At 42.9% G+C, this 22,737-nt stretch overlaps 1 protein-coding gene across 6 annotated transcripts in view; it reads left to right on the top strand.

Annotated features, from left to right (window-relative positions):
• The window catches only part of RRAS2 (RAS related 2), a 35,153-nt gene that overhangs the window by 4,730 nt on the left and 7,686 nt on the right, over positions 1–22,737 (top strand). For 4 of the 6 annotated variants that reach the window (XM_085550181.1, XM_015864094.3, XM_085550180.1 and 1 more), the window contains exons 2-4: positions 18,574–18,661; positions 19,080–19,182; positions 21,390–21,498. In XM_085550181.1, coding sequence (XP_085406307.1) covers positions 19,115–19,182; positions 21,390–21,498 — 177 coding nt within the window. In that variant the 5' untranslated portion in view covers positions 18,574–18,661; positions 19,080–19,114. Of the gene's footprint in view, positions 1–5,765; positions 6,050–13,185; positions 13,213–18,573; positions 18,662–19,079; positions 19,183–21,389; positions 21,499–22,737 lie in introns of those variants that run through there. The other 2 variants (XM_015864095.2, XM_085550179.1) reach the window with 2 other exon arrangements.

The raw sequence follows: 22,737 nt of genomic DNA, 5'->3' as shown, positions 1-22,737 counted from the left end.
TGGCAAAACACGACTCAGGGAACGAATGTCTTCATGTTGGCATCCACCGAGGTTAAAGGTGGCGTGTGTGTGTGTGTTGCAGAAGGTGGGAAATGAAAATCCTAATCCAAACAAAGCTCTTGTGATGCAGTCACCTGGAAAAATAAGGGCCTCTTGTTTCTCTTCTTGTGAAACCTGAACCCTTGGCTCTGCGCTTTCCAGAGCACTGCCACCAGTAAAAGGTTTGTATTGCTCAGTTGTAGATCTGCAGCCTGGCAACTGAAGTAGTTAACTGCTGGCCTGACTTGCTGGCAAAGATGGGTTGAAAGTGTGCCAAGAGGTGCTGAGAATTTGGTGGGGTGAAATGGTGCAGTCCCTCACCACAGAGGTGTCTGCAAGGCAGGCTCTGGGGTTCTGTAGTGGTACAGTGCATCATAACTTACCCAGCAGGGTTGTCATGCACTGATGTACTTAGAAGGGACATGATGAAAACAGCTCATTAAGTGAGCTGTGTTCAGAATTGGGCACGCTCCCATCCCAAAGTGAAATTCCTTTGAGATAACTTAAAATTCTTTGCAGTCAGAAAGCACCTTGTTGTGCAACAGTTGCTTGCACAGTAAGTTGGTGTTGCTGTGTGCTGCTGGTTATCTGGGTGCTTCTAGCATCATTTGCACAAGGAGTGCTGGCACAGCTTCCCAGGCTGGGTGCCCTTTGTGCTTGCAGGGTGAACAGCAGCGCTGGCACTGAGCCCTGCACCCCGGCCATGTGAGAGGCTCCCTGTCTCAGCTGGAGCTTTAGGCTGTGCTGCAGGCTGTAGGGGGTGGCTGCTGCAAGCATGACCCTTCTACTGGGGTGTGTGAAGGGAAAGATGTTCTGCTTCAGAATACCTTATGTTTATGTGATTTATTGGCATTTACTGATAATGTTACCAGCGCTGGAGATGGCATCTTAGCTCCTTAAGGTGCTGTAAGGTAACTGCTAGCTTTGTTAAGTGTCTAGCTGGTAGGAAGCTGGAGTTATACAGATCTTCCTGAATTAGTCTGTTCTCAGGTCTAGACCTGTGTGACACTACTGAGTCAGTCCTCATCACTCATACTTCTTATCCTACTGGCTTAGTAGTCTTGTGCTCTCTTAAGGCCATAGCCACTGTGAAAATGTAGTATCCAGGTAGGTGCTGCATGTATTATGTGTTCTGTTTCAAGAATGTAAAACTAACCCCAGCTGAAATCCTGTTTGTAGCTGTTCCTTGTCCCTTGACTTTTCCCTCATGCTTTGTTATAACACATTCCCAGATGTCTGGATATGACCGGGATCACCCTAGCCAAACCTTTATTGGAAGAGGCAGAGTGAATGGGACCCAGAGCAGGTAGCTTAGTTATAACTAACACCCATAGGTGCTGGAGTTTTGTTTTAAAGTGGTGATGGATAGAAATGGTAAGCTGTCACTGCAGGTGTGGGGAGCTGCCTTCTAGGTGAGCTGTTCATGTATGAGCAGTGTGTGAGGCCCTCCCCGCTGGCCTTGAGCTGTGTTTTTCTTTCCGAAGCGATATGTGCCCTATCGTCTTGAAAAGGTTTTTTTTTCTCACTTTCTTTTTTATCTCATGTTTTTTTTGCTGTTGTCTCACAGCTTTCGTGCTGTTGCAGCTCACGTCCAAAATAGCCTCTAAACCCCTCAGGGAGAAACAGGTAATATGAGAGAAAGAGTCATTCCTCTCTTTATAACTTAATCACTTCAAGTAGGTAGCAGGCAGAAGGGATATTTACTTCAGCTCTTTGCTTTGCCCTTTCTTAATTATGATGTTCTGTATGCTTTAAGCTAGTCACGTACCAGTGAAGACACTGCACTCCTTGGTGAGTGGGGCTGCTTCTAGGTGGAGCTGCCATGAGGGTGAAAGCACTGTTGGTACGGGTGGGTTGTCTACAGGAGGGTTGGAGTGGAGTGCAGCACAAGGGCTTCTCCTGTCTGGGTGAAGGAAGGTCACATCCATGTGTTTATCTAGCGACTAATGGAGCACTGTGCAGTGCTGCCTGGCAGTGAGGTGAGCTCACAGCTTCTGATCTGCCGCAGGTGGAGGGAAAGCTGTGGGGCTGTGCCGAGCTGGGTGGTGCTGGTAAGGTTGTACTATGCTTCTCTTGTTACATGGGGAAGTGCTGTAAGCTCTGGTTATGGGCTGAGATCCCGGATGAGGGCAGGTTGCCGGTAGACTTTGTGTAGCTTACAATGTGCTGACCTGTGGCACAACTGCCCTAGGAGTGGGGTTGGGTGATGCATGTGGAGCAGGGAAGATGGCAGGGACACGGAGCCTTACCTTGGTGGTGGGGGGAGCAGGAGCCAAAACTTGAGAAGAGAAGGAACTCCTTAAGTTCTCTGCAACTCCTGAAACCCTCAGTTAAAAATAACCAGGGAATGTTTCTAGCGGGGATCAGTTACACTGCCTGCACACAGCTCTGGCTGGCAGTGGCATGAGCATAGCCAGACCCACAGCATCTTGTTGGGTCCACTGTGGCAGTAGGTTGTCGTCTGTGGGGGTGTGGGAGGGAGTAGTATGCAGCAGGACCCCTTTCCGCATGGGAGAGAGAAAGCATTAGCTGCTGACACTTGTGTGCATTAATCATTAACTGGGTATTCACTGTGACGCGTCTGAGTGCTGTAGTTCAAGAGAAAAAGGTCTTTATGCAGAAGGTCTGTGCAAAACTTAATTTCTCAGTGTATAAACATTAGGTGTATGTGATTATGTCTGTAATGCCTGTCACCTTCCTCGGCTCAAAAGCCTTCCCTGAAACTTCTGTGCTGGTCTGAGTGTTCTGTGTGTTGAGTCTAGTTGTATTTGCTAGAAAAAGGTGAAAATTTAAAATAATTCTAGTTCCTTTAACTTTTTCTGGCAAAATACTTCCTCAGATCATACTACAGAAGATCTGGAGTATTCCTTACTTAAGCAGATAGAAATCTGTGAGCCTACAAGCAAATCTTGAATGTTTTTGCTTTTTACATGGCAAGTGGACCATGAAAATGGTAGGATGCCAGTGATAAGTTAGTGTGAAGAATCTGGTGTCTTTGGATGGAAAAGTGATCTGTTAAACATCTTCTGTTAGACTCCCTCTGTGTAAGGGAAACAAATGGAATTACAACAGCACGTACTGCATGAAGCACGTTCCTGGTAGTATTTCAGGGTCTGTCTTTCCTTCTAAGAAGGCTCTATGTCGTCATTCAAAAAAAAAGCGGTTGCTGATAATGGACTTGTGTCTATGCTATGCTGAAGGAGGACATACTGTTAAAAATGTATGTAAGGTTTTCTTCTGCTGGCTCCCACCAGGTATGCACAAGCAAAATAAGCAGTGGTGGTGTATTTAAAGGGATTTTGACTTTGTGTGACACAACAAAACAATTATCAGGCTGTTTTTCATACTTGTCTTGCATTTTCAGTTGCTGCTGGGTTTTTTTTTTTTAGCTGTTGGTTTTCAAAATTCCCTGGAAACGCCCGCTCTTTGCATGTTGTTCTGCTGCCTGCCCACCAGGCCCTGAGCAAAGTTATCATGACCGTGTACCCTGATAGAGATTTCCAAAGCACAAACACATATGCTGTGCCATTTAGATTTCTCATATGCTGCCTTTCCTTCACCTGATGTCCCTCATCTTTGTGATCTGGCTTCATACCTTACTGGGAGCTCTCAGTTTGGGTATTCTGGGTGTGGGAGAACATCCTTGTGCCCAGCCTACAGAGAAGTCTGTAGGTTGTGTGCTGAAATGAATGATTTCCAGGCCCTCAAGTTGGAAGGTGAGCCTGTGTGAAGCCGAAATCTTAGTTTGTAAGCAGTGTAAGAGCACTAGAATAAGAAGCTCTAGAGTGGAAATGCATCTTATTTCTGTTTCTTTATGGACAGGTGGTGGTGATCTGCTTCTGCCAGGGGGATGTTGCCCACTGTCTGTGTTGGTGGGATTGTATTGGGAAAGAGCCTTAAACCTTAGCAGTCGCCTCCTTTGTCCTGACATTATCTGCCTTTCTCTAAGTAGGTTGCATTCCTCACATTTTTAATAGTGGCTTCCCCTCCTCCATAGCTGCTTTGCCTTGTGTTGTGGGGCACTGTGAATTTTTAGACTTGTGCTCCAGGAATCTTCTCTGGGAGAGGAAACCCAATCAAAGGAAAATCAAATCATTTGCTTGGAGCAGAATTTGCAAATAATCTACTATGTGCAGGGTGAGTTCTGTGTAGTGGTGACTTAGGATCTTTAAAAGCCGTCTGAGTTTGTACAAAGGCAGGGATTTTGCTCATGATTTAAGGGTTTCTGTAGCCTGAGATAAAATTGCATTTGTGTTTTCCTGCTTGTTTTTGTTTTCAATTTACAAATACTCATAAGAGAATAACCAGAAGCACTGTGTCTCATGCAGTGATCTCCTGTGCAAGGGGAAGTGGTGGTGATCTGGGAGAATGAGCTCAGCCTGCCTGTGGGAGATGAACAGCTTCAGCTCTGACCATTCAGCCTCTGCCTTTGGGGTCTGACAACCATTTCCTAGACCCAATGCTCTCATATTGTCAGGGCCAGAGCACACCCAAAGAGAACTTTGTTGTAACTTCATTTCTTAGAATGGCATCTGTTTGACAAGTTTGGGATGGGCATAGCCCATCTAACAGCTTCTGAGCTCTGATGATTATGGAAGGTTTCTTTTTATGCATGCACAGAAAAGAAGTGTAGAAAACTTAGAGTTCAAATAAGTGTTTTCTAGTGCTGGAAGAAGGCCTTTGATTGTATCTGTTCTGTATGGGTGAGTATCTTAGTTTTTGGTTTTGCCATTAGTTGATGGCTGCAGAGGTCTGTGCAGTAATGTTATGCTGAGAGTTAAGGTTCTATCCAGACTGGATAAGGAAGAGTTAACCAACAAGAAGATAAGGTGACCTGAAACCTTTCTTGTCATACTGATGGACTGGCTGTCCTGAGACTTCATCGGTGGTTACTGGAAGTCTGAATAGTCCATTATTTTAAGCACGATAAAGTTGAAGAACCTGTTTTTAATCTATAAAAACGAGAGAAACTAATGTACTTTCCTGTGGTTTGGGTGCAGAGGGCTGGCTGCTTGTGCATTCCACGCTGTTTTCTCTTCACTGAATGCCTTTACCACAAGATCACTACTTGGTAGAATATGGGAGCGGAAATAGCAGTAGGGTATGGGTTGTTTTTGTTGTTTTTTTTCCCTTCTAAAAACCAAAGAGAACCAACAAAAACAACTGATCAACCCTCCTGCATTCTAAAACCTTCTCTAAGTAAAGAAATTAAAGGTCTTTGCACGCTGCTTGCACGTTTAAGATGACTTTTGCTGTGTTCCTGCCTCTATGTGTTTAATAAGCGCATTTGCTCTTACTTGAGCTCGTTTGCTTAAGAAGATGATGAAATACTGGCACTTCCAACTTATTTAAGGTCATATTTGATTGTGCATGCAGTACATAATCAGGAGAACTGCATGGTGTTATCTGAGTATGGAATTTTTTGTATAGGTGATTTTTGTAATGGGAAGCCTGTTTTGTTTGGGTTTGTTTTTTTGATGATGGGTAACTTTTTCTTTAGAGTGAGGTGTTCTGAGCCCTTTCTGTGAAAGGTGTGTAGTAAAGGTATTTCTCCAAGCACTGTTGAACTGGTACAGTATTGGGAGACTGCAGCAAGCTGTAAACTCAAGCAGTGTGGGACGAGTGTCTCCCTCCTGCATGTGGCAGGAGTGGAGCTGAAGTAATTTAGCTCAGTTTCTGTGAATACAAACTTGCTCCAAGTGGCATAACTGAACTTGCTTTGTTTCAAGTGGGTTTGACTACAGAATGTCCTGTGCTGTGCTCTTACACCTCGCTTTGGATAGCAAATTCTCTTTGCTGTGCTTTCTACTCTGCAGCACCAGCTGCTGCTTGGACTGTGGCATGCAGAAGTGGAGTGGGGAACATGTTAATTGTTTTGAAGAGGGCTGAAATGCAACTGGAAAGAGGTTATGCTTCAAAAGTAGGAGCTTCCCTACTGCAAAACCTAGCGGGACCTGCCAAGCTGGGAGGCTGAACCAGTGGAATGGAGCTGACTGCAGCATGAGGCAGTGTAAGTTTATTTTGTCATCTTAAGATAATAAGCAAAAAGATCTTCTTTGTAAGTCATTACTAGCCTCTATAGAAATCTTTCTGTGCTGGATTCATACCAGTATCTTCTTTCCTGAGCTTGCTATCTACTGTAATACCGAGTTATGGTATATTGGTTTACGTAACTTTTTCGCAAAGGAAGAATATCTCAGTTATGAATAATCCTGAAGAAGGTACCTTGTTGCGTTCAGGTCTGATTACGAGCTAGTAGACATAAAGTCAGAGATTCAGAACAGCAGGTAGCAGAACCAATTTGTCTTAAGCAAAAAAAAATATTAGCGTGCTCAAGTTTAATAAACAATTGTCTTGCTTTGCTTTTCTTGTGAAGAATTGTCTTCGTGTTTTAGCTAATATGTTTACCAAAACTTCTCATGACCCGTATTCATATGGCTCACACCTGTGTTTTCCACTTAGCGATGCTTTTCTCCTTCACTGCTTCCTCTAAAGGAATGTGATACGGAGAACTCGGCATGTATCCTCCAATGCAAATGAGTGAATCATGTGCCCTGTCTGCTCTGTTCAGGCTGAGGGCAGTTCGTAAATTTAGAAAACAAGTTTATTTGAGAACTCATGTAAATTTTTGTCAGAATGAGAGTGTGAGGGGACAGAAGGGAAACCACCTTGCTGGAAACCCCCCAGAACAAATTTTAACTAACCGTGTAGTGTTGTAAAACTGAAGTATCTGAATATGTATTTGAATCCATCATTTTTAAACTTCACTGCTTTTTAGGAGCCTAAATATCCAAAAACCCATCAATCTTACATGTGGGATTATGCACTGGTCAATGTGAATGCATTTGTGAGAAAGCATTTGGCATTACTTTGTTAGCTTGCTTGCATACAGAGTTATGCTGGGAAAAATAATCAAATGTATTCAAGGCATATTTGGTAAAGAACTGCCCTTGCACTTTGGTACAAACGTGTGTGACTCTGTGGTATTTGTTTGCCTCTTAATAGGGAAAGTCACTAGGAAAAAGGATTCAGGTGTGTCCAAGTCAGTACACAAAGTTGGATAGGGCCCTGGGCAACCTGCTCTAGTACAAGATCTGGATGTTGATGGCCCTGCCTGTGGCAAAGGAGTTGGAACTTGATGATCCTTGGGGTCTCTTCTAAGCCATTCAATGATTCTGATATCCAACCTGAACCTCCCTGAAAAACATGAGGCTGTTTGCTTTCATCCTGTTGCTAGTGAGGGTTAAGCAGTGCAGTAGGGAAGGATGTAAAAAGGAGGATGGTAGGATTTGGAGTTCTCTTAGTGGTCTTAAGTTCTGCTGGTTTACAGGGAGTCCACCACTATATTGAATGCATTTTGATAATAAACCTTGTTTGTATGACTAATTTGCTAACTGCTGAAGCAGAACTGCATCCACAAGCTTAAGATGGTAGAACTAGAGGAAGACAACTGTCTTGGTCTGCACTATCTCAGCATCTTTTGCTAGACTGATATCTGAAGAGCTGCGCTTTGAATGACAGAATTCTGCACCTGTAGTTTACCTGAGAAAGTATCTTCACTGGGGAGAACAGGTTTTGGCCCAGCATCCAGCCCTTCAGAGAAATAGTGACTGAACAAAGCACTGTTTCCTTTTAGTGGTGTTTATCTGCTGCTGTAGTGGTGTGTGAAGAACTATTTTGGGACCTGCTTTAACATCCTGTGTATCTGAATGCTGGGGGAGAAAACATGACGCCTTGCTTCTCAGTGGTCTAAGGTCTGCATGGCTCCAGTACATGCCCCTGGATCCAAGGGATGCAAGTCCCTGGGTGCTGAGGGGCAGCTTGTGGATGCAGTGCTCAGTGCACATGTTTGCTTGCTACAGCTGGCTCTATCACAGAGGTGATGCTGCTCAGTGTGGGGCTGCTGTCACCGTGCATTTGCTTTCCTTACTGCTACCATACATGGCCATACTGTAAAAGCTCTTGTTGACTGCTTGTGGTGGCAGAGCATGCAGCACTGCACCTGGATGTTTACTTGCAGCTTCTTGATGTGGTTCATAATAGATGTGGCTTTTTGTAATGCGAAAATAGATATTTGCACACGAGGCTGTACTTTGTGGCATTGTGTTGTGCGAAGCAGACGTGAACATGAGAATGAGCCTGCTACTGCTCAGCTCTGGCATGGTTTGTTGCAGGAGCTGTTTATTTCTCTGCCTCAGTTATAACACCACCTGGCTGGGAGGTAGTTGGGCAAAGCAGCCCTTGCTGTTGAGTTCTCCAAAGGCTATGAGAATGGTATTAACACACAGCTGCTTAGGCCCTCCAGCTCAAAAGTCAAGTAAAATATTTGACTAAACATTGTTAGTGCCACAAATACTCAATGTGTTCCTGTTCCACACAGTGTCTGTGTTAAAACTGAGCAAGAAATGAGTTCCCCCGAGCCTGTGTTGTGGTTTGGGTGGCACCGAGAGTGGCAGTACCCTGCAGGTGCAGCCACCAAAGGGAAGAGACACTGTGGTTGGTTTTATTAGTATAAGCAAATGTTTTGCTCATAAATAGGTTTGTTTTTTAGATGGAAATAATACCTGCTTAAATGCATAGACTGGATGCAGGGGACAAAAGCTTTTTGAACACAAAATTTGAGGAAATGAGAATGTTTCTGTTCAATACTCTTTAACTTGAAAATCTAAAGATTCTGTGGCCAAAAGCACTGGAGCTTCAGGATCTCTTCCTTTTCCCTCTAGACCAGCTACCAAGCTGCACTGAGCAAGGCAACACCTGTGACTGGTTCTGCAATACCAAAACTTGCTCAACATGTCAGGAGTAGCAACTGTAAAATTGCTTGATAGCTCTGGTTCCTGGAATTGGTGTCCGTTCACACTTACCCATAAGTGAGCCTTGTTGTTCACACTGTACTTTCCCTGTGTGAGTGGTGCTGTTTGGTGGGGGCTGTGGTGGGTGGGCAGTGAGCACCGTCCCTGGGAAAGCACAGAAAATGCTTGTATGTAAACTGTAAATGTCATTCTGCCCATTTACTGCTTAAAAGTGAATTTGCTGATTCTGGGCAGACTTGTGTTGCTGTGTTATAGACCAGTGTAGCACAGGTGTGTGACATCCAACGATAAATGCAGGGGCTGGAGCTATTGCAGGATGCTGTGCTCAGTTGGACTTGTGGGACTGACACCAGACATGGAACAACAACTTCCCATATTTCACAACTATCTGCTTTTTTTATTTTCACTTTTTCCTTCTGAGCACTGAGGATAATTTTTCCCACATTACCTCTTGTATTCCTTCCCTCTGTCCCACAGTCTAGTACTAATGAGAAAAGCAGTCTGAATGGCACTGTGAAGAAGTCGCCTTTGATCTGGAAGTCTGCTACTGATGGTAGTAAGAGGAGTAAGTCTTCAGAGTCGTTATGGGACTTCTTCCAGGGGCATTAGCTTCAGCGGGAGTGCTGTTTAGGCTGGAAAGAAAAACACTGTACTGCACTGGTGTCTGGACAGCGCTTGCTATTTTTCAAAGCCATTTGTCCAGCTGAAGCTTTCTTTCAGTTGCGGAAGTCCAAGCTGCGGGCTCCTTTAACGCTGTATATTAGATTTATAGTCTTTTGTTTTAGGGAAAATTGGTGCTTCCGAAAATAGTGGTGTTAGCCAGGGCTGCTTCTTATGAAGCAGTAGTGTCGGCATCTGTGGGAACTACCTCTGTTTAATGGATGTGTGCTTTTCCATAGGCATTGTGCCTCATCGTGATTTCAGGTTAATCTCTCTGAAATCTGTGCCAGATACCTCTCTTCTGAGCAGGGGTAGAATTTCTCCATTGTACCGAGTTGCATGTTCAGTGGTGCTGTGGCTATCACATTGCTCTGCTCTGTTTGGCTGACAATGGTCAGGTTCAGTCTTTTCCCCTGTCAGAACCTGATCATTCATGCGCTGTGTCCAGGTTGACAAACCAAACAAAGGGACACTTGTGTACTGGGAGCCAGAACCATGCTGTTGCTGCTGCTAAAAGGCTTTCTACTCCTCTTCTACCTGGCCAAGTTCCCCCCCCCCTTTTCACAGTTGGTAGGTTAATCTGATGCCTTGCCTTAGGGACAAGGTAGAAAATGCTCCTATGCTCCTAGGTCTTGTTTGGCTCTAAATCCCAAGCTAAGGGTGTAAATACTTCTATCTGGGTTAAGAAAACAGTACTGTAGCGTCAGTCCCTTGAAAAAACCATCTTGTGGAGAAGATGTTAAGGTTATGGAGCTTAGTGCTGGACTTGGGAGTGATTAGTGTGTAGGTGCTGTGCTCTCTTCTCATTCCTACTTGCTTTAGGGGGTTGCCAGATAATATTTGTTGACCAGGATAACTCTATCTGAGCTTTTATTTAGCTGTGAACTTCAGGGAATCTGTTTCAGGAGGCAAGAAAAAGAGCAAGCACGTTTTCATCTTGAACTGCAGAACGATGACTGATACCGATGTGCTGGAATAGCAGTTTTGGGAATGTTGGCAGTGCTGTAGTGTGAGGTTTGTGTGTGTTGAGACATTGGGCCTCATCTGGTGTCTGCTGTAGTGTAAAGGAAACTTAAAGTGCCTCAGTAAAAGTGTGCATTCAGTATGTTATCGCTATGGTAGCTTTTCAGTATGAACTTTTTGTCTACCAGCCTGCCACCGGCCAGCTATTCAGGTGTTCTTTTTGTAAGGGAAAGCTGTCTCAGATGTTTTCAGTTGAACTGATTTTGCTACATGCACTACAGTGGTAAAACATACATTATTCAGCTTTGGATATTGGCGCACCTGAAGGATTAACAGACTTCCAAGAAGCTGATAACTTCATTACTTCATAGGTAGACAACCAATTCTGTCATTGGCATTTAAGATTTTTCAGGACTCAAAGTTAACTGCTATGTGGGTTTTAACTGGATGAGGATTTGGGAGGGAAGCTGATAATTATTGGCCTTGCTAATGAAAAATAGATGGCTAAATAACACAGTTGCCACTTTAGCATTCTTGGCACTTCTGGTTATGACAATTTCAGAACTTAAAGATTACAGTAATTGTCTGTAGTCTATGAAATGAGTCTAGACAGTCTTGTCTCGGGCCACAAGGTTGGAGTTAAATAAATACATGATTTGGGCAAATAAGCCATCAGAATCATGCTTGTCTGACACAATAGTTCTTAGTAGATTTAACTACTATTTTATAGCTCTTCCTAAATAATTAGCTCCTTATGATCAGCTAATAAATTTCGGAAAATAAAGTACTCCGTGCCTCACTAATGAAGCAGAACATTTTCATGTTGGATGTTGTCCAAGCTGGTGTTCAAGAGTTCCTGGGGGCTTACTGTGCTAATAAGGAGGGAAAAAAAAAGGGATGGAACCTAATGCACTGCTATCTCTGACTGCAGTGATCTCATAGAGTAAGTGAAGTGTGGTTTGGGCTTGGAAAATCATCTTCGCTTTTAATTACATGCATGCTAATGATTCGTTGCCATTTTTCTTTTATTAATGGATCAAATGGTATGTAGTGAAAACTGCTGGGAGCTTTCACTCTTTTGGTTCAGCCCGTTTGGCTGGTTTCACTTGCTTATAGAAGAGGTTCATTAGAGTAATACCCTGGGTCCAGATGTCCGTAGCTGAGGTCAGGCTATCTGAGAAGTCTAGTTAACAAGCAGTTTGTTTGCTGCTTGAATAGACTGTAACCGTTCTGATTTGAGGTGAACACTTGGACTCTTCTCCAGGGTTTATCTTTGCTGTGTAGTCAGTTTTCAGTCTGTATTTGAGCACTTTCTCTGCATCCTTGAAGGGACTGTAAAGTGGCTTCATAAGACTGAGTGCCCTAAATGTAGCTTGGTAGCCTCTAATCTGAGGTCTCTTGCTGACTGTTTTAATTAGGTCTCAGTTACTGAACTGATGAACTATATTAATTGATTCTAAACCTTACCTCATTATGGTACTTAAATTTAAATATCAAAACCTCCTGTTATGCAGTTGTCTTAATGATGTTATACATGATCCAAGTAAGCTCCAGCCCCCTATCCTCAGGGGAACTTTACTGAGAAACTTTTTTCCACCTACAGCTGTATTCCCATAATCTGAATTTAGGAAAGGTGTATAACCAGATAATAAGTGTGAAAAGGTGTGGGCTTCTAGAGGTGGAAACCCAGATGATCCTGAAGAGCTTGTATGCATATGTCTGAGCCTAATGAAGTCTTAGATGAGAAGACAAAGTGCACCAGAATACTTGAATGTTCCTCGAGTTGCAAATTGCTATTGCATATATCTATTGTGAAGCAAAAATGAAGTCAAGACTCATCTGTGCTTGCAGGATAGAGCGTGTTTTATAATCAGACATGTTTAGACTTGAGAGATTGCATTGCCTTTTCAAAGAACATTGCTGGTGCTTATTGCCATTAAAGGGCATTAATTCAAGGCTATACAAAGAAGTCTTGAAAGACAGGGAATGTGAACTTCTTTCGGATCCTGAGTGCTGAAGGCTATATTGCCATAAGCAGCCAGAGTCCAGAGTTTAAGGTCCGTGTAGTTTACAGCATGTCTGGGAGGGCACTCAGTAGAAGAGCTGTAAACCAGAGGCAAGCGTTTGCAGGCCGCATAGCTCCCACTGCTGAGATGTGTGCAGCGTGGGGAGCTGTCAGCTAGCAATGGGAGAAATGTAAGCACAGCACAGATTTGGATTGAGTTTAAATCTGAAGGCTGTTTTAAAGAAAATATATATATATTTTTAATTCCCATGCAGTTCTGAACTGAGCCAAATGTTGCTTCTTTCTGTGACAAAACATGTGAATTAAAAACCCTTTCATTGGTGTTGATGTTACCTGCATGGAACCACTACCCTCTCTGTCCATAACTCAAGTGCTGAGGCTGCATTAACGCTTCACAAGAGGTTCTCCTGATGGTTTATTTAAGCCTGGCAGGAAGTTAGCAAGAAGGCATGCCATCTTTTTCAATAAAGTATGTGCCATGTTTATTCTGTGAGCCTCTGTGGTAGGAGCACACACTCGCAATTTGTCAGGCTGCTTTGGTTATGTGTCACATGCCTTTTCTCTGAGACAATATGGCACTTCATGGATCCTCAGGTTTGGTTTTTTTCCCCCAGAATCCTGTAATTATCTGTTCAGGAGTCAGAAGCTCTCCAGCTTCTGCTGAGCCTAAGCTGTTCTGGAAGTTGCTGCAGGACAAAAATGGGAGCAGAAGTGAGTGCATTTGTGGATGGGAAGTTCAAATCACCTAAATGCAGAAAGGAAATGTGCTTAGACAGGATTTAGATGTATGCATTGGTCTTCAAAATGAAGATACTTCCCCTGTATCCCATTGTTCCCCCCCCCCCCCCCCCCCCCAGCCTCTGCTTCCCAGCACCTGTGGGTGCAGCAAGTTGTCTTTGCTTTCAGGTACTTTGGGCAGGGATTGATGCAAAGACCACAAAGAAGTGCTGTATTACATGGCTATGCGCAATAAATACATCAGTATACCAAACACAAGTATTTGATTTCTTTTTCTTTTCATGGTGTAATTGTCCCCTATATATGGAGTAGAGAAAAGAGAGGCACAAAAATGTATGGCTGGGCAATGGAATTGATTCTTTGGTGCTTCCAAGCACAGTTCCTTGACTATTTGTTAGAGATCCATTGCTATGGGGAGGAGTGTGAGTTATGCTTAACTAAGCCAGGTGTTTATTATGTATCCCACGAAATCTTGATCAGGATTTAAGACTTGTACTTCACAGACTACAAATGTACGTGGTGGGAGTAGCAAAGTGGGACGGCTCTTAGGCCTTTATGGGGGATGTGAGGACTTGGTGTTCTCTGAGATTTGAGCAGGCATGGCCTTAATCATAAAGATCACTATTTTATGTACATGCAATGCTTGTTCTTCAGGAACAGATAAGAACTTATCTATTTGATAAAAGCAGCCTTGCTTTTTTTTTTTTTTTTTTAAACAAATACTGGGGTGGGGGGCAGCAAGAGTCATAGCTGTGCTTGGGTTGCAGTACTCCCCATGCACAAGGGTTGCTTTGTGTGTGGCTCATGCCCTCTATTTTGCTGTCATTTCAGTTTAACCTTCTGCTGTTGTTGCCTCTCAGTTTTCATTGTTAAAATTATCAGGTGTTTCACATCACTTGATAATTGCAGTAATTGCAGTTACAAATTACCTCTGTTTCCCTGGGTAGTCATAACAGTGCTGGCAGGATGCATTATGACAGAAGTACTGTAGATGGAAGGAAGCATCCCTGATGGCTTTCAAGCACTGAGTGTACGTAAGTTGATATTTTTCCTGAAGAAAGGAACAGGTTCTCTTTCTGGTTCTATCAGTAAAAGAATGTAGCTTTGTGAGTATGGGGTAGTTAGAGAAGGACATACCTGCCCTTCTGTAGTGTCCTCCAGTGTTTTGATAGTGGTCTCTGCAGCTTGGTTTTCATCAGCATCATTCTAGACCTCTTGTCACTTGTTCTCCCCAGTCTGCAGCAGCAGAATGTTTCTGTAGCTATGCGGAGCTTGAAAAAGCTGCCGTGGCACACACAAGGGCCTCAAAATGTGATCCTATGGACTGGCCATAGGAGTGTGCTGTAGTTCTGGTCTCAGGTGAAGGGCAGAGGAAGAAGCCAGAAGAGAACAGATGCTGGGAGCCTGCGTAGTGCTGTGCTTCAGGTTGCTGGAACATGCTCCAAACTCAGGCTGGGTGCTCAGTGCATTGCATTCACCGGTATGTTTGTTTTCTGTCCTGACTTAGCAATTACAGCTGGGAAGGATTTGGGGGCTATTTGCAATGCTGAAATTGTGGATGTTATTTAAATCCAGAGATGGTCTGTAACTTCAGCTGGAGGGTGGAAACCCTTCTATTTCCTTGCTTTCACTGGATTGAAACTAAACATTTAAACATGTGGAAAAAATTTAAATAAGCAACTAGTGGCTCTTTAGAAACATTAAGCATATATTTAGTAAATACAACAGAGATTATAGGCACGGCGAGGATGAATATGTATTTTGGCATGTACTGCTCCTTCAGCTTAGTCACAGCAGTGTGCTTTGCCCTTTCTATGTCTTGCAGCTTACCTCGTGGTGCCAAGGGGTGGGATCCAGTGGCTTTTCAGCCTGCTGGCTGTTGATGGCCCAATGAGGACTAATTAAAAAAAGCCCTACTGAAAAAAATATATAACTTGACAACAGGCCTGTATCTTTACACGTAAAAATGTCTTTTTTTCCTTTGCTAATTGTTATTATTAATTTATAGGGAGGGTGTCCAGGGAATGAGTGAGTCCAGCTAATGGAGGAATTCCCCTTTGTATACTGAAGGCAGCATAATGAGTTGAGGGGGGAGATTATAAACTGAAGGCAGATTTTCACACATCCTCCTTGCCAGAAAACTTGGGTGACAGAGACAATGTGTTAGGAGTTACTCTTATCTTTACAAGGGGAGCAACTGTTGGAATGAACAGTTACAGGCAGTGTGGTAATGTCATCCTGCCAGAGTGTTACAAGTAGAAGCTCCTGGGAAGGTCAGGAAATCACAGGGTTGTAACCAGCAGCACAGAGTCTAATTGGAGGTCTGTAACTAGCTGTGTTCCTTGGGGGTTGGTACCGGATCTGGTCTGTTCAACATCTTCATCAGTGGATGGAAACGATGAAGTCTACCTTCAGCAAGTTTGCTGGTGATGCCAAGCTGGGGGGAGTGGTTGACACACCAGAAAGTCTGGACAGACTGGAGAGCTGAACAGAGAGCAACCTGGTGAGGTTCAACAGGAGCAAGTCCCACACCCAGGGAGGAAGAACCGCATGCATTGGTACATGTTAGGGGCTGACCTACTGGAAAGGAGCTCTGCAGAGAAGGGTGCTTTCCTGTGCAACTTGCTGTAGGGAAACTGCTTTAGCAGGGGGTTCGACTCAAGGTCTCCAGAGGTCACTTCCAAACACTACAGTTCTGTGTGTTTGAAATGTGTTTTAGGATGGTGATAATGATTGTGTATAGGTGGGAGTGAGTTGCCCAGTTACAAGGGATCATAGAATCACCAAGGCTGGAAAAGACCCTTGAGATTATCCAGTTCAAACCACCTGTCACCAGTATTTCCCACTAAATCACATCCCTCAGTACAACATCTAAATGTTTCTGGAATACCTCCATGGTTGATGTCTCCACCACCTCCCTGAGCAGCCTGTTCTGATGCCTGGCAGCTCTGGGAGAAGTATTTCCTAACATCCAACCTGTAGCTGTTCTAGACATTACTATTTTTTTTTTCTTCTTTGCAAAAAGGCTTGTGCCCTCAGTAGGTTTGTCTCATCTTGGAACAGGATTGCCTCAGCAGTCTTAGAAAGAGGAAATCTAGAAAATTTCTTGCATAATATTTTGGGTAAACTGTATGGTTGATGAAACAGCTGGGCTTAGCTTCTCATTTCCCTTCTAGGAAGTGAGTGGAAGGAGCCTTGATCTCATTAGTGATGAAAGGAACGGTGTAATAGAAGACCATGTTTGCTTACTGTCTTCACAACAGTTTCTTTTAATTATTTACTGCAGTGAAACTGATTGAATGAAGCTCAGCTCCTCAAGTTCATCACGGAAAAACTCTATTACTTCTGGGAGGGGAGATATGGCAAATGTGTCCCTGTATGGTGACCAATTGCAGTGCCGCAAGAGAGTGATCCTGCATGGTTTGTACCAGCCAGCATCCAGGACACTTTAGCTCTGCTGTTTTTTAGTTTAGCAGAGAAACTGTTGTGGAGCATGAGGGCTCATACATACCACTTTCATGCGGTAGGTGAGCCTGGCATGGCACAGCATTGCTGAGCAAATCTGCCTGGATTTAGCATTGGCATGAAACCCATAGGCTGGTGGTGGTTTACTTCTGTTGGTGCTGCTCTTAGTCTTTTAAGCAATTTGATAGCAAACTGCATGACTACCTATAGGAGAGCACTCAAGTCTTGGGCTCCTTGGGTGTGCTGGCACAGGACAGCCTTCAGAGGTAAGGGTGCCACCTCTTGGAGTACTTGAGGCTGTGCTGTGTTGTCTCTTAGTTCTTTAAATGCTGGCTGAGTGGCAGCAGTAAGATCCATTTCTGCTCAGGTTGATGCATGCTGTATCTGCTACATCTAATGTTCTTAAATCAATCCTGACTGAATAAGGCTGCAAACTGTGGTTAACACTCCCTATAGCAACTAGTCCCAGTGCAATTTGGGATGTCTCCTTCCAAACTAGGAGCTATTTCAGGCACGCTAGCTTTGTCTGCTGCCTGCAGGTAATCCACCGCACTAATTACTTTCCAAACCTCTCCTAGAGTGGCTGTGACAGAGGCCTTAGCAGCCTATCTCCAAGGGAGGGAAGAAATTGCCCATATGAGTCTTGCTAGATAGAGGAGCTCTGCCATGTGCTCAGTCTGAGTTTGAGATGAGGCTGATGCTGGGCTGTGACAATTTATTCTTCATCTGAGGGAGGGATAGTGCTCCATGTATGTGTGGTTAGTCTGGCACTGAACCCTTCCTATAGCCAAGTGCAAGATGGCCAGGCTGCAGTGTATGCACATAGAATATACGCAGCTGGCAAAATGCATCACAAGGAATGATGTGCCAGTCCCAGTAGGGCAGCAGCAGCAGCTCATTGTCACGGGAGAGTTTTAACCATATCCTGTGCTGATGGAGATATGTCTGGAGAAGGTTGGTGGGCTGGTGCTGTATGTTCAGTTATTTTAGTTGTGGGATTTTTTTTTTTTCCTATTTTCTGACTGTGCCTTCTTCAAACTTCATTAAGTTTAGGGCACAGATGCTGAGTGCAGTGGTGTCTTGTTGGTATCTTTGAATTTATGTGATGGGGAAGATGCTCCTATGAATTTCTGATGCTGAAATAAAAGGCATACACCTTATTTTTTGTGATACCCTAATTAATGCAAGGACAGCCTCCCCACTTTCCCCTCCCCCCCCCCCCTTCCTCATGGCAGTCAGTGTGTGGCTTTAAAGCATTCCTATTTCCTTCCTGGCTTACAGAAGTTAGTAGTGTATGTAGACAGTGCTCTTCTAGTTCCTGTGATACTCATCCAGGTGTCTGAGCAGTCAGGGCAATGCACATCACCAGTGGTGGTACTGAGGGGGAGGAATTTGATGATGTTCAGTGACTTGTACCACATGAACTCATTGCTAGAAATAGTTACAAAACTGGTAAAGAATTCTAGAAATTGCTGGGAAAATTCAAGTGCTTCCTAGAAATTACTTAAGAACTGGGGAGGCAGAATCCTGGAAATGTACAAGAGGTGCCAGAGAAGTCTGAACCCTGTCATGCATTCAGAGAGACACAGCAGTTTCTGGAGGGTCAAAATGCCCCAAGAGACTGATTTCTAGGAATCCCTGCTGGGAAATACAAGGCATTATTACCAGAAGCCAGAATTCCTGTAGTAATCCAGCAAATTCAGTAACTCTGCTAATGTCTATAACTTATGAGGAATAGAAAGGCTATGTTTTTGAGCACAAACTATTGTATGTGGATATTAACCTGCTCTCTTTCACTAAGGCATGGGGCTTCAAAATCTCAGTGTCCTGCATATGTTTCTTACACTTATTTCTTTTTCCCCCTTGCAGTCCTATTTTGTTACGGATTATGACCCTACGATCGAAGACTCCTACACCAAACAATGTGTGATAGATGAAAGAGCTGCGCGCTTGGACAGTAAGTAGTAGAATAAAAACTGCATCACTTATCTGTCATATACTATCTCTTCCACAGTCCATCTATTTATTTTGTTTCAAAAGTTTTGGTTCCCCCTTGTCAGTGATTTCTTCAAGGACAAAACAGCACCCCTCCCAACATCACCCTCCCGTTTTTCTGTATGTTTTACAGCTGCACTCAAGTGCATTAGTGAAAGTTCATTGGACTGTCTTTTAGATTGGTTGGTCTTGAATTGTTCAATCAGTCCCAGGATGCGTTATGATCCTTAACAAAAATCTAGTAAAATCTGTGTAGAAGTGATTTCTTCTTAGCTGTTCGCAAGAGGCTCTTGTAGAATCCTGTCAAGGAGAGGAATTTTGCTTTTGGTTTATATTCTTAGAGCTTGAACTCTAGTAATTAATGTTTTGCTTGTGTTCAGTTCTGGATACAGCGGGGCAAGAAGAATTTGGAGCCATGCGTGAACAGTACATGAGGACGGGGGAGGGTTTTCTGCTCGTTTTCTCAGTCACTGATAGAGGAAGGTAAGTCTGATGGTCAGTCATGTTAAATTAACAAAAAAATTCCATCTCTACATCTGTGACTAGTCTAAAATTGCTGTTCCTAATCCATCATTGGGAAAACAAACCTCTAATGTTCTGCAGTGTAACATGTCTTCAGCACTGAAAACCCTTTGAAGCAAACTGATGAACTGAAAGGGTCTGTCCCTTAGGGTGTTGGCTGTGCTTCTGTATGCTCAAATGTTCCGTTATAGGCCAGTGTACTAGTTTCTTGCAGGTGACAGTCTTAAAGTAAGGGCAGTGTGCTATTATATCCCAGTTCTTAGGAAATATCTCCTTGCCATGTGCTTGTTGACATCCAGTGGCTGGCTCTGTGGGTTTCTGGGCAGAGGCATCCAGCTCAGGCTGTCTCTGTGCTTCTGCAGGCAGGTGTTTGCTGCCTACTCCTGTGAGTTGACTGGAACCTGCATACTTGTGGAGCTGAGATGAAATACAAGTTTTCTGATGGCTGAGAGCTTGGTCAGGTAGCTTCTGATCTTTGTAAGAGCAGGAAACTCCTGTGTATAAGCAGTTGCTGTTGTCATCTTCTACAGAGCTAGATAGATAAGTAAAAGGTATAAGAGAAGTGGGAAGTGAACTATTAAGTTTGCTTTGAGTTGTAACAGAAGAATAATAAAATGAGGGGAGAAAAAATCTTTGCAATATTATTTTCCATACAGATTCAGTATGGAGCCTGCAACTTCTGATTTCACTAAAAAAAACCAAAAACAACTCTCTATAATGAGAATTAAAATAAGTATTCTATGGAGCATACATGCTTCAGTTGGATGCGCACACTTCCCTTATGAGTGCTGCAGAAGTACAGATTCATCTTGGTGCACTGTCAGTAGAGGCTTTACACTCCTGTCAGAGATCCTCATCTGGTTTTTAAGGCATACTGAACACTTGTCTTAACATAAATATTTTTGTAGCAGGGGACTGTGCGCTTCTAAAATCACCATGTGAACTCCTTGGCTTGTCTGGAAATCTTAAGTTTTTGTTTGCTTTTTTGGCTAAGGATGTGCCTTGATCTTAAGCAGGTCTTGTCATGTTAAACCTGCATATTACTTTCCCCTCTAAAATCCTTTAGAGACTGATGAGGAGCAGAGTTCTTGTTTTTGTTCTGATACCCATTTTATTCAAGACTTGCCTTGCCTGTCTGTGAAGCATCTGCTAAAGGTATCTGTCTATTGTGGATGAGGCATTTTGAACCATGAGATCTGTGTGAGTTAGTTGGTAACTTTCACCAGTTTCCTTCAACTGTTATGGACATCGAAGTGGAATATTAACAGTGGAGGTCCGAGAGTATGCCTATGGCATTCCTTCTTTCTACTTCATGTTTCCTCTCATAATTGCTTTCGAAGGCTGAGGTGTACTGTATTGTCATGTCTGCCTATATACATTTTTTAATGAAATGTAATTGTAAGTGGCTTCAGACTATACAACTGGAATTATGGTGGCTGGGATGTCTCTGAGCTAAAGAAAACTTGACTGTTTACCAGCATCACTGTTGAAGCTCTATATGCAGTGATGAAGTTTTAACTGACTATGATTTTTTTTTTTTTTTCCTTTCCAAAAATCAATGTTTAGGCCAGAATTAGCATTAATATACTGCATTACTGGAATACTCCTGTCTAAAAAACATTACTACCAAATAAGACACATTTGGTGACTTCAGAGCTTTTTGCTCTTTTAGCCTTCCTGTTTTTCTCTAGAAGGTATAATATTTTTCCTTCCCTCCCCATCCCCCTGCCAAATTCCTGGATGCAGCTGTGGAGGTTGCTAGCTGAAATATTGATCACCAGTGTTTCCAGACTGCGTTTTGAATACTCTAGATAGAGTTAAACTCCAAAATTGGTGTTTATAGATTGATCTCTGTCTGCCTGATTCTCTTCAACTGGTTGGCATCCTGATACCTCTAAAATGGAACAGAGTTTTGCTTTACCCGTTGTCCAAATGAAGTCCATTCCTCTCTGTTGCCAGCTTGGGTGAGGATTTTTTTAATTTGAGTACTGCATGATTCTCTAACTGGTCATGCTGTGACAGTGGACTCTTTGATGGAGTGCCTGCAGCTGTCTATGCTTGTGTAGTGTGGCAGGGCAAGTCCCAGTAGGTGATTCACCATTCCTGAGCTTGTGCAAAACCTGTGAATCTATGAATTAGTACATTGATGTTCTATTTTTCTTTTACAGCTTTGAAGAAATCTATAAGTTCCAGCGACAAATTCTTAGAGTGAAAGATCGTGATGAGTTTCCTATGATTCTAGTTGGTAATAAAGCAGATCTGGACCACCAAAGACAGGTAATTAATTTGTTACTAATTACTGCTAGCTCTCTTATGGAAACTTCACTATTTTTCACATGATAGAGTGGTGACAAGAAATAACTGGAAAAAAGAGAGGATACCGTATTAGCCAACTATAATGCAAAAAACAACTGTCCTCAAATCTTTGAAGTAGGATGGCATTCCACAAGCAGCAGATCTGTCTGACTCATGGGTGATGTTAGACCAAATCTATTCACATATAGAGGTTGAGAGTTTTGTCATGGCTCAGGCATGAATGTGTGTCATTCTTCCTATCTGTTACTCACCACTGTGCACTGTGCCAAGCAGAGCACATTCCAGCACTGCCTTTGCTGTTACTGCTCACTGCTGCATTTCGTATGAATGAGTAGCCATTCGTTTCTTTCCATTTGACCACTTGTCTTCTGCATAACTGACTTAGAGCTTTGGAAGCTGAAAGTATAGCAATACAATGACTTCCTATTTGTTTACCTTAAAATTTTGGAATCAGTAGCTTTTAACCTCACTTCTAGTTGCAAGAGAGCTCAAAAGATTTGATTAAATAGATTTTCTTTATTGATTCTTTTGGTTTTCATAAATTGATGGTTTGAACTGAAATGGAAATCATTGAATTAAATGAGCAGGGGAAGGAGCAGGTGTCAAACTTCTTTCATTCAACTTATTTCAGAAGTTGTTTTCTCCTGAGATGGTGAGATGATTCTTAAAGCTTTGGAAGAAAACATGATTGGTTGGTTTTTTTTTTTAACATGGAAGTAAGCTAAAATCTACTGAGATTTCCCTATTTTAAATGATTAACAAGGAGAGAATAACTTAAATGATAGGATTCTCAGATTTGTTTACCTGACTTTATTTTGTCTGTGAGTGTTTACCTAAATATTACTCTTTGCTAACTAAAATATTGCCTGTGTCAAGAACCAGCGGCTTGAGCACGGAAACATTTGACTTGATATATGTTAGTATTTTAGGGGTTTAGTACACAATTGTCAAAAGATTTTTCTCAAAGACCACTTGAAGCCATGGAGTTCAAAAGAAGTTTCTATTAAATACGCTCTCTTGATTGTCACACCCTCTCTCTTCAGGATCTGAGTATAGTAAGATCATTACAAAACTTAAGACTGATGCTGAAAGATACTGTCTCAAAAGTTGATCTCTGATCCTTGTGCATTCCTTCCAACATGGGATGTTCTGCTGTGAAAGAAGATTTAACATAAGTTCTGTGCAGACTCATCAGAAGTA

Source organism: Coturnix japonica, chromosome 5, assembly GCF_054131305.1.
Source record: "Coturnix japonica strain WE chromosome 5, WE-NBRP24, whole genome shotgun sequence".
Lineage (NCBI taxonomy): Eukaryota > Metazoa > Chordata > Aves > Galliformes > Phasianidae > Coturnix > Coturnix japonica.
Note: the sequence above shows the minus strand (reverse complement) of the source record. Positions and strands in the feature narration are given on the sequence as shown.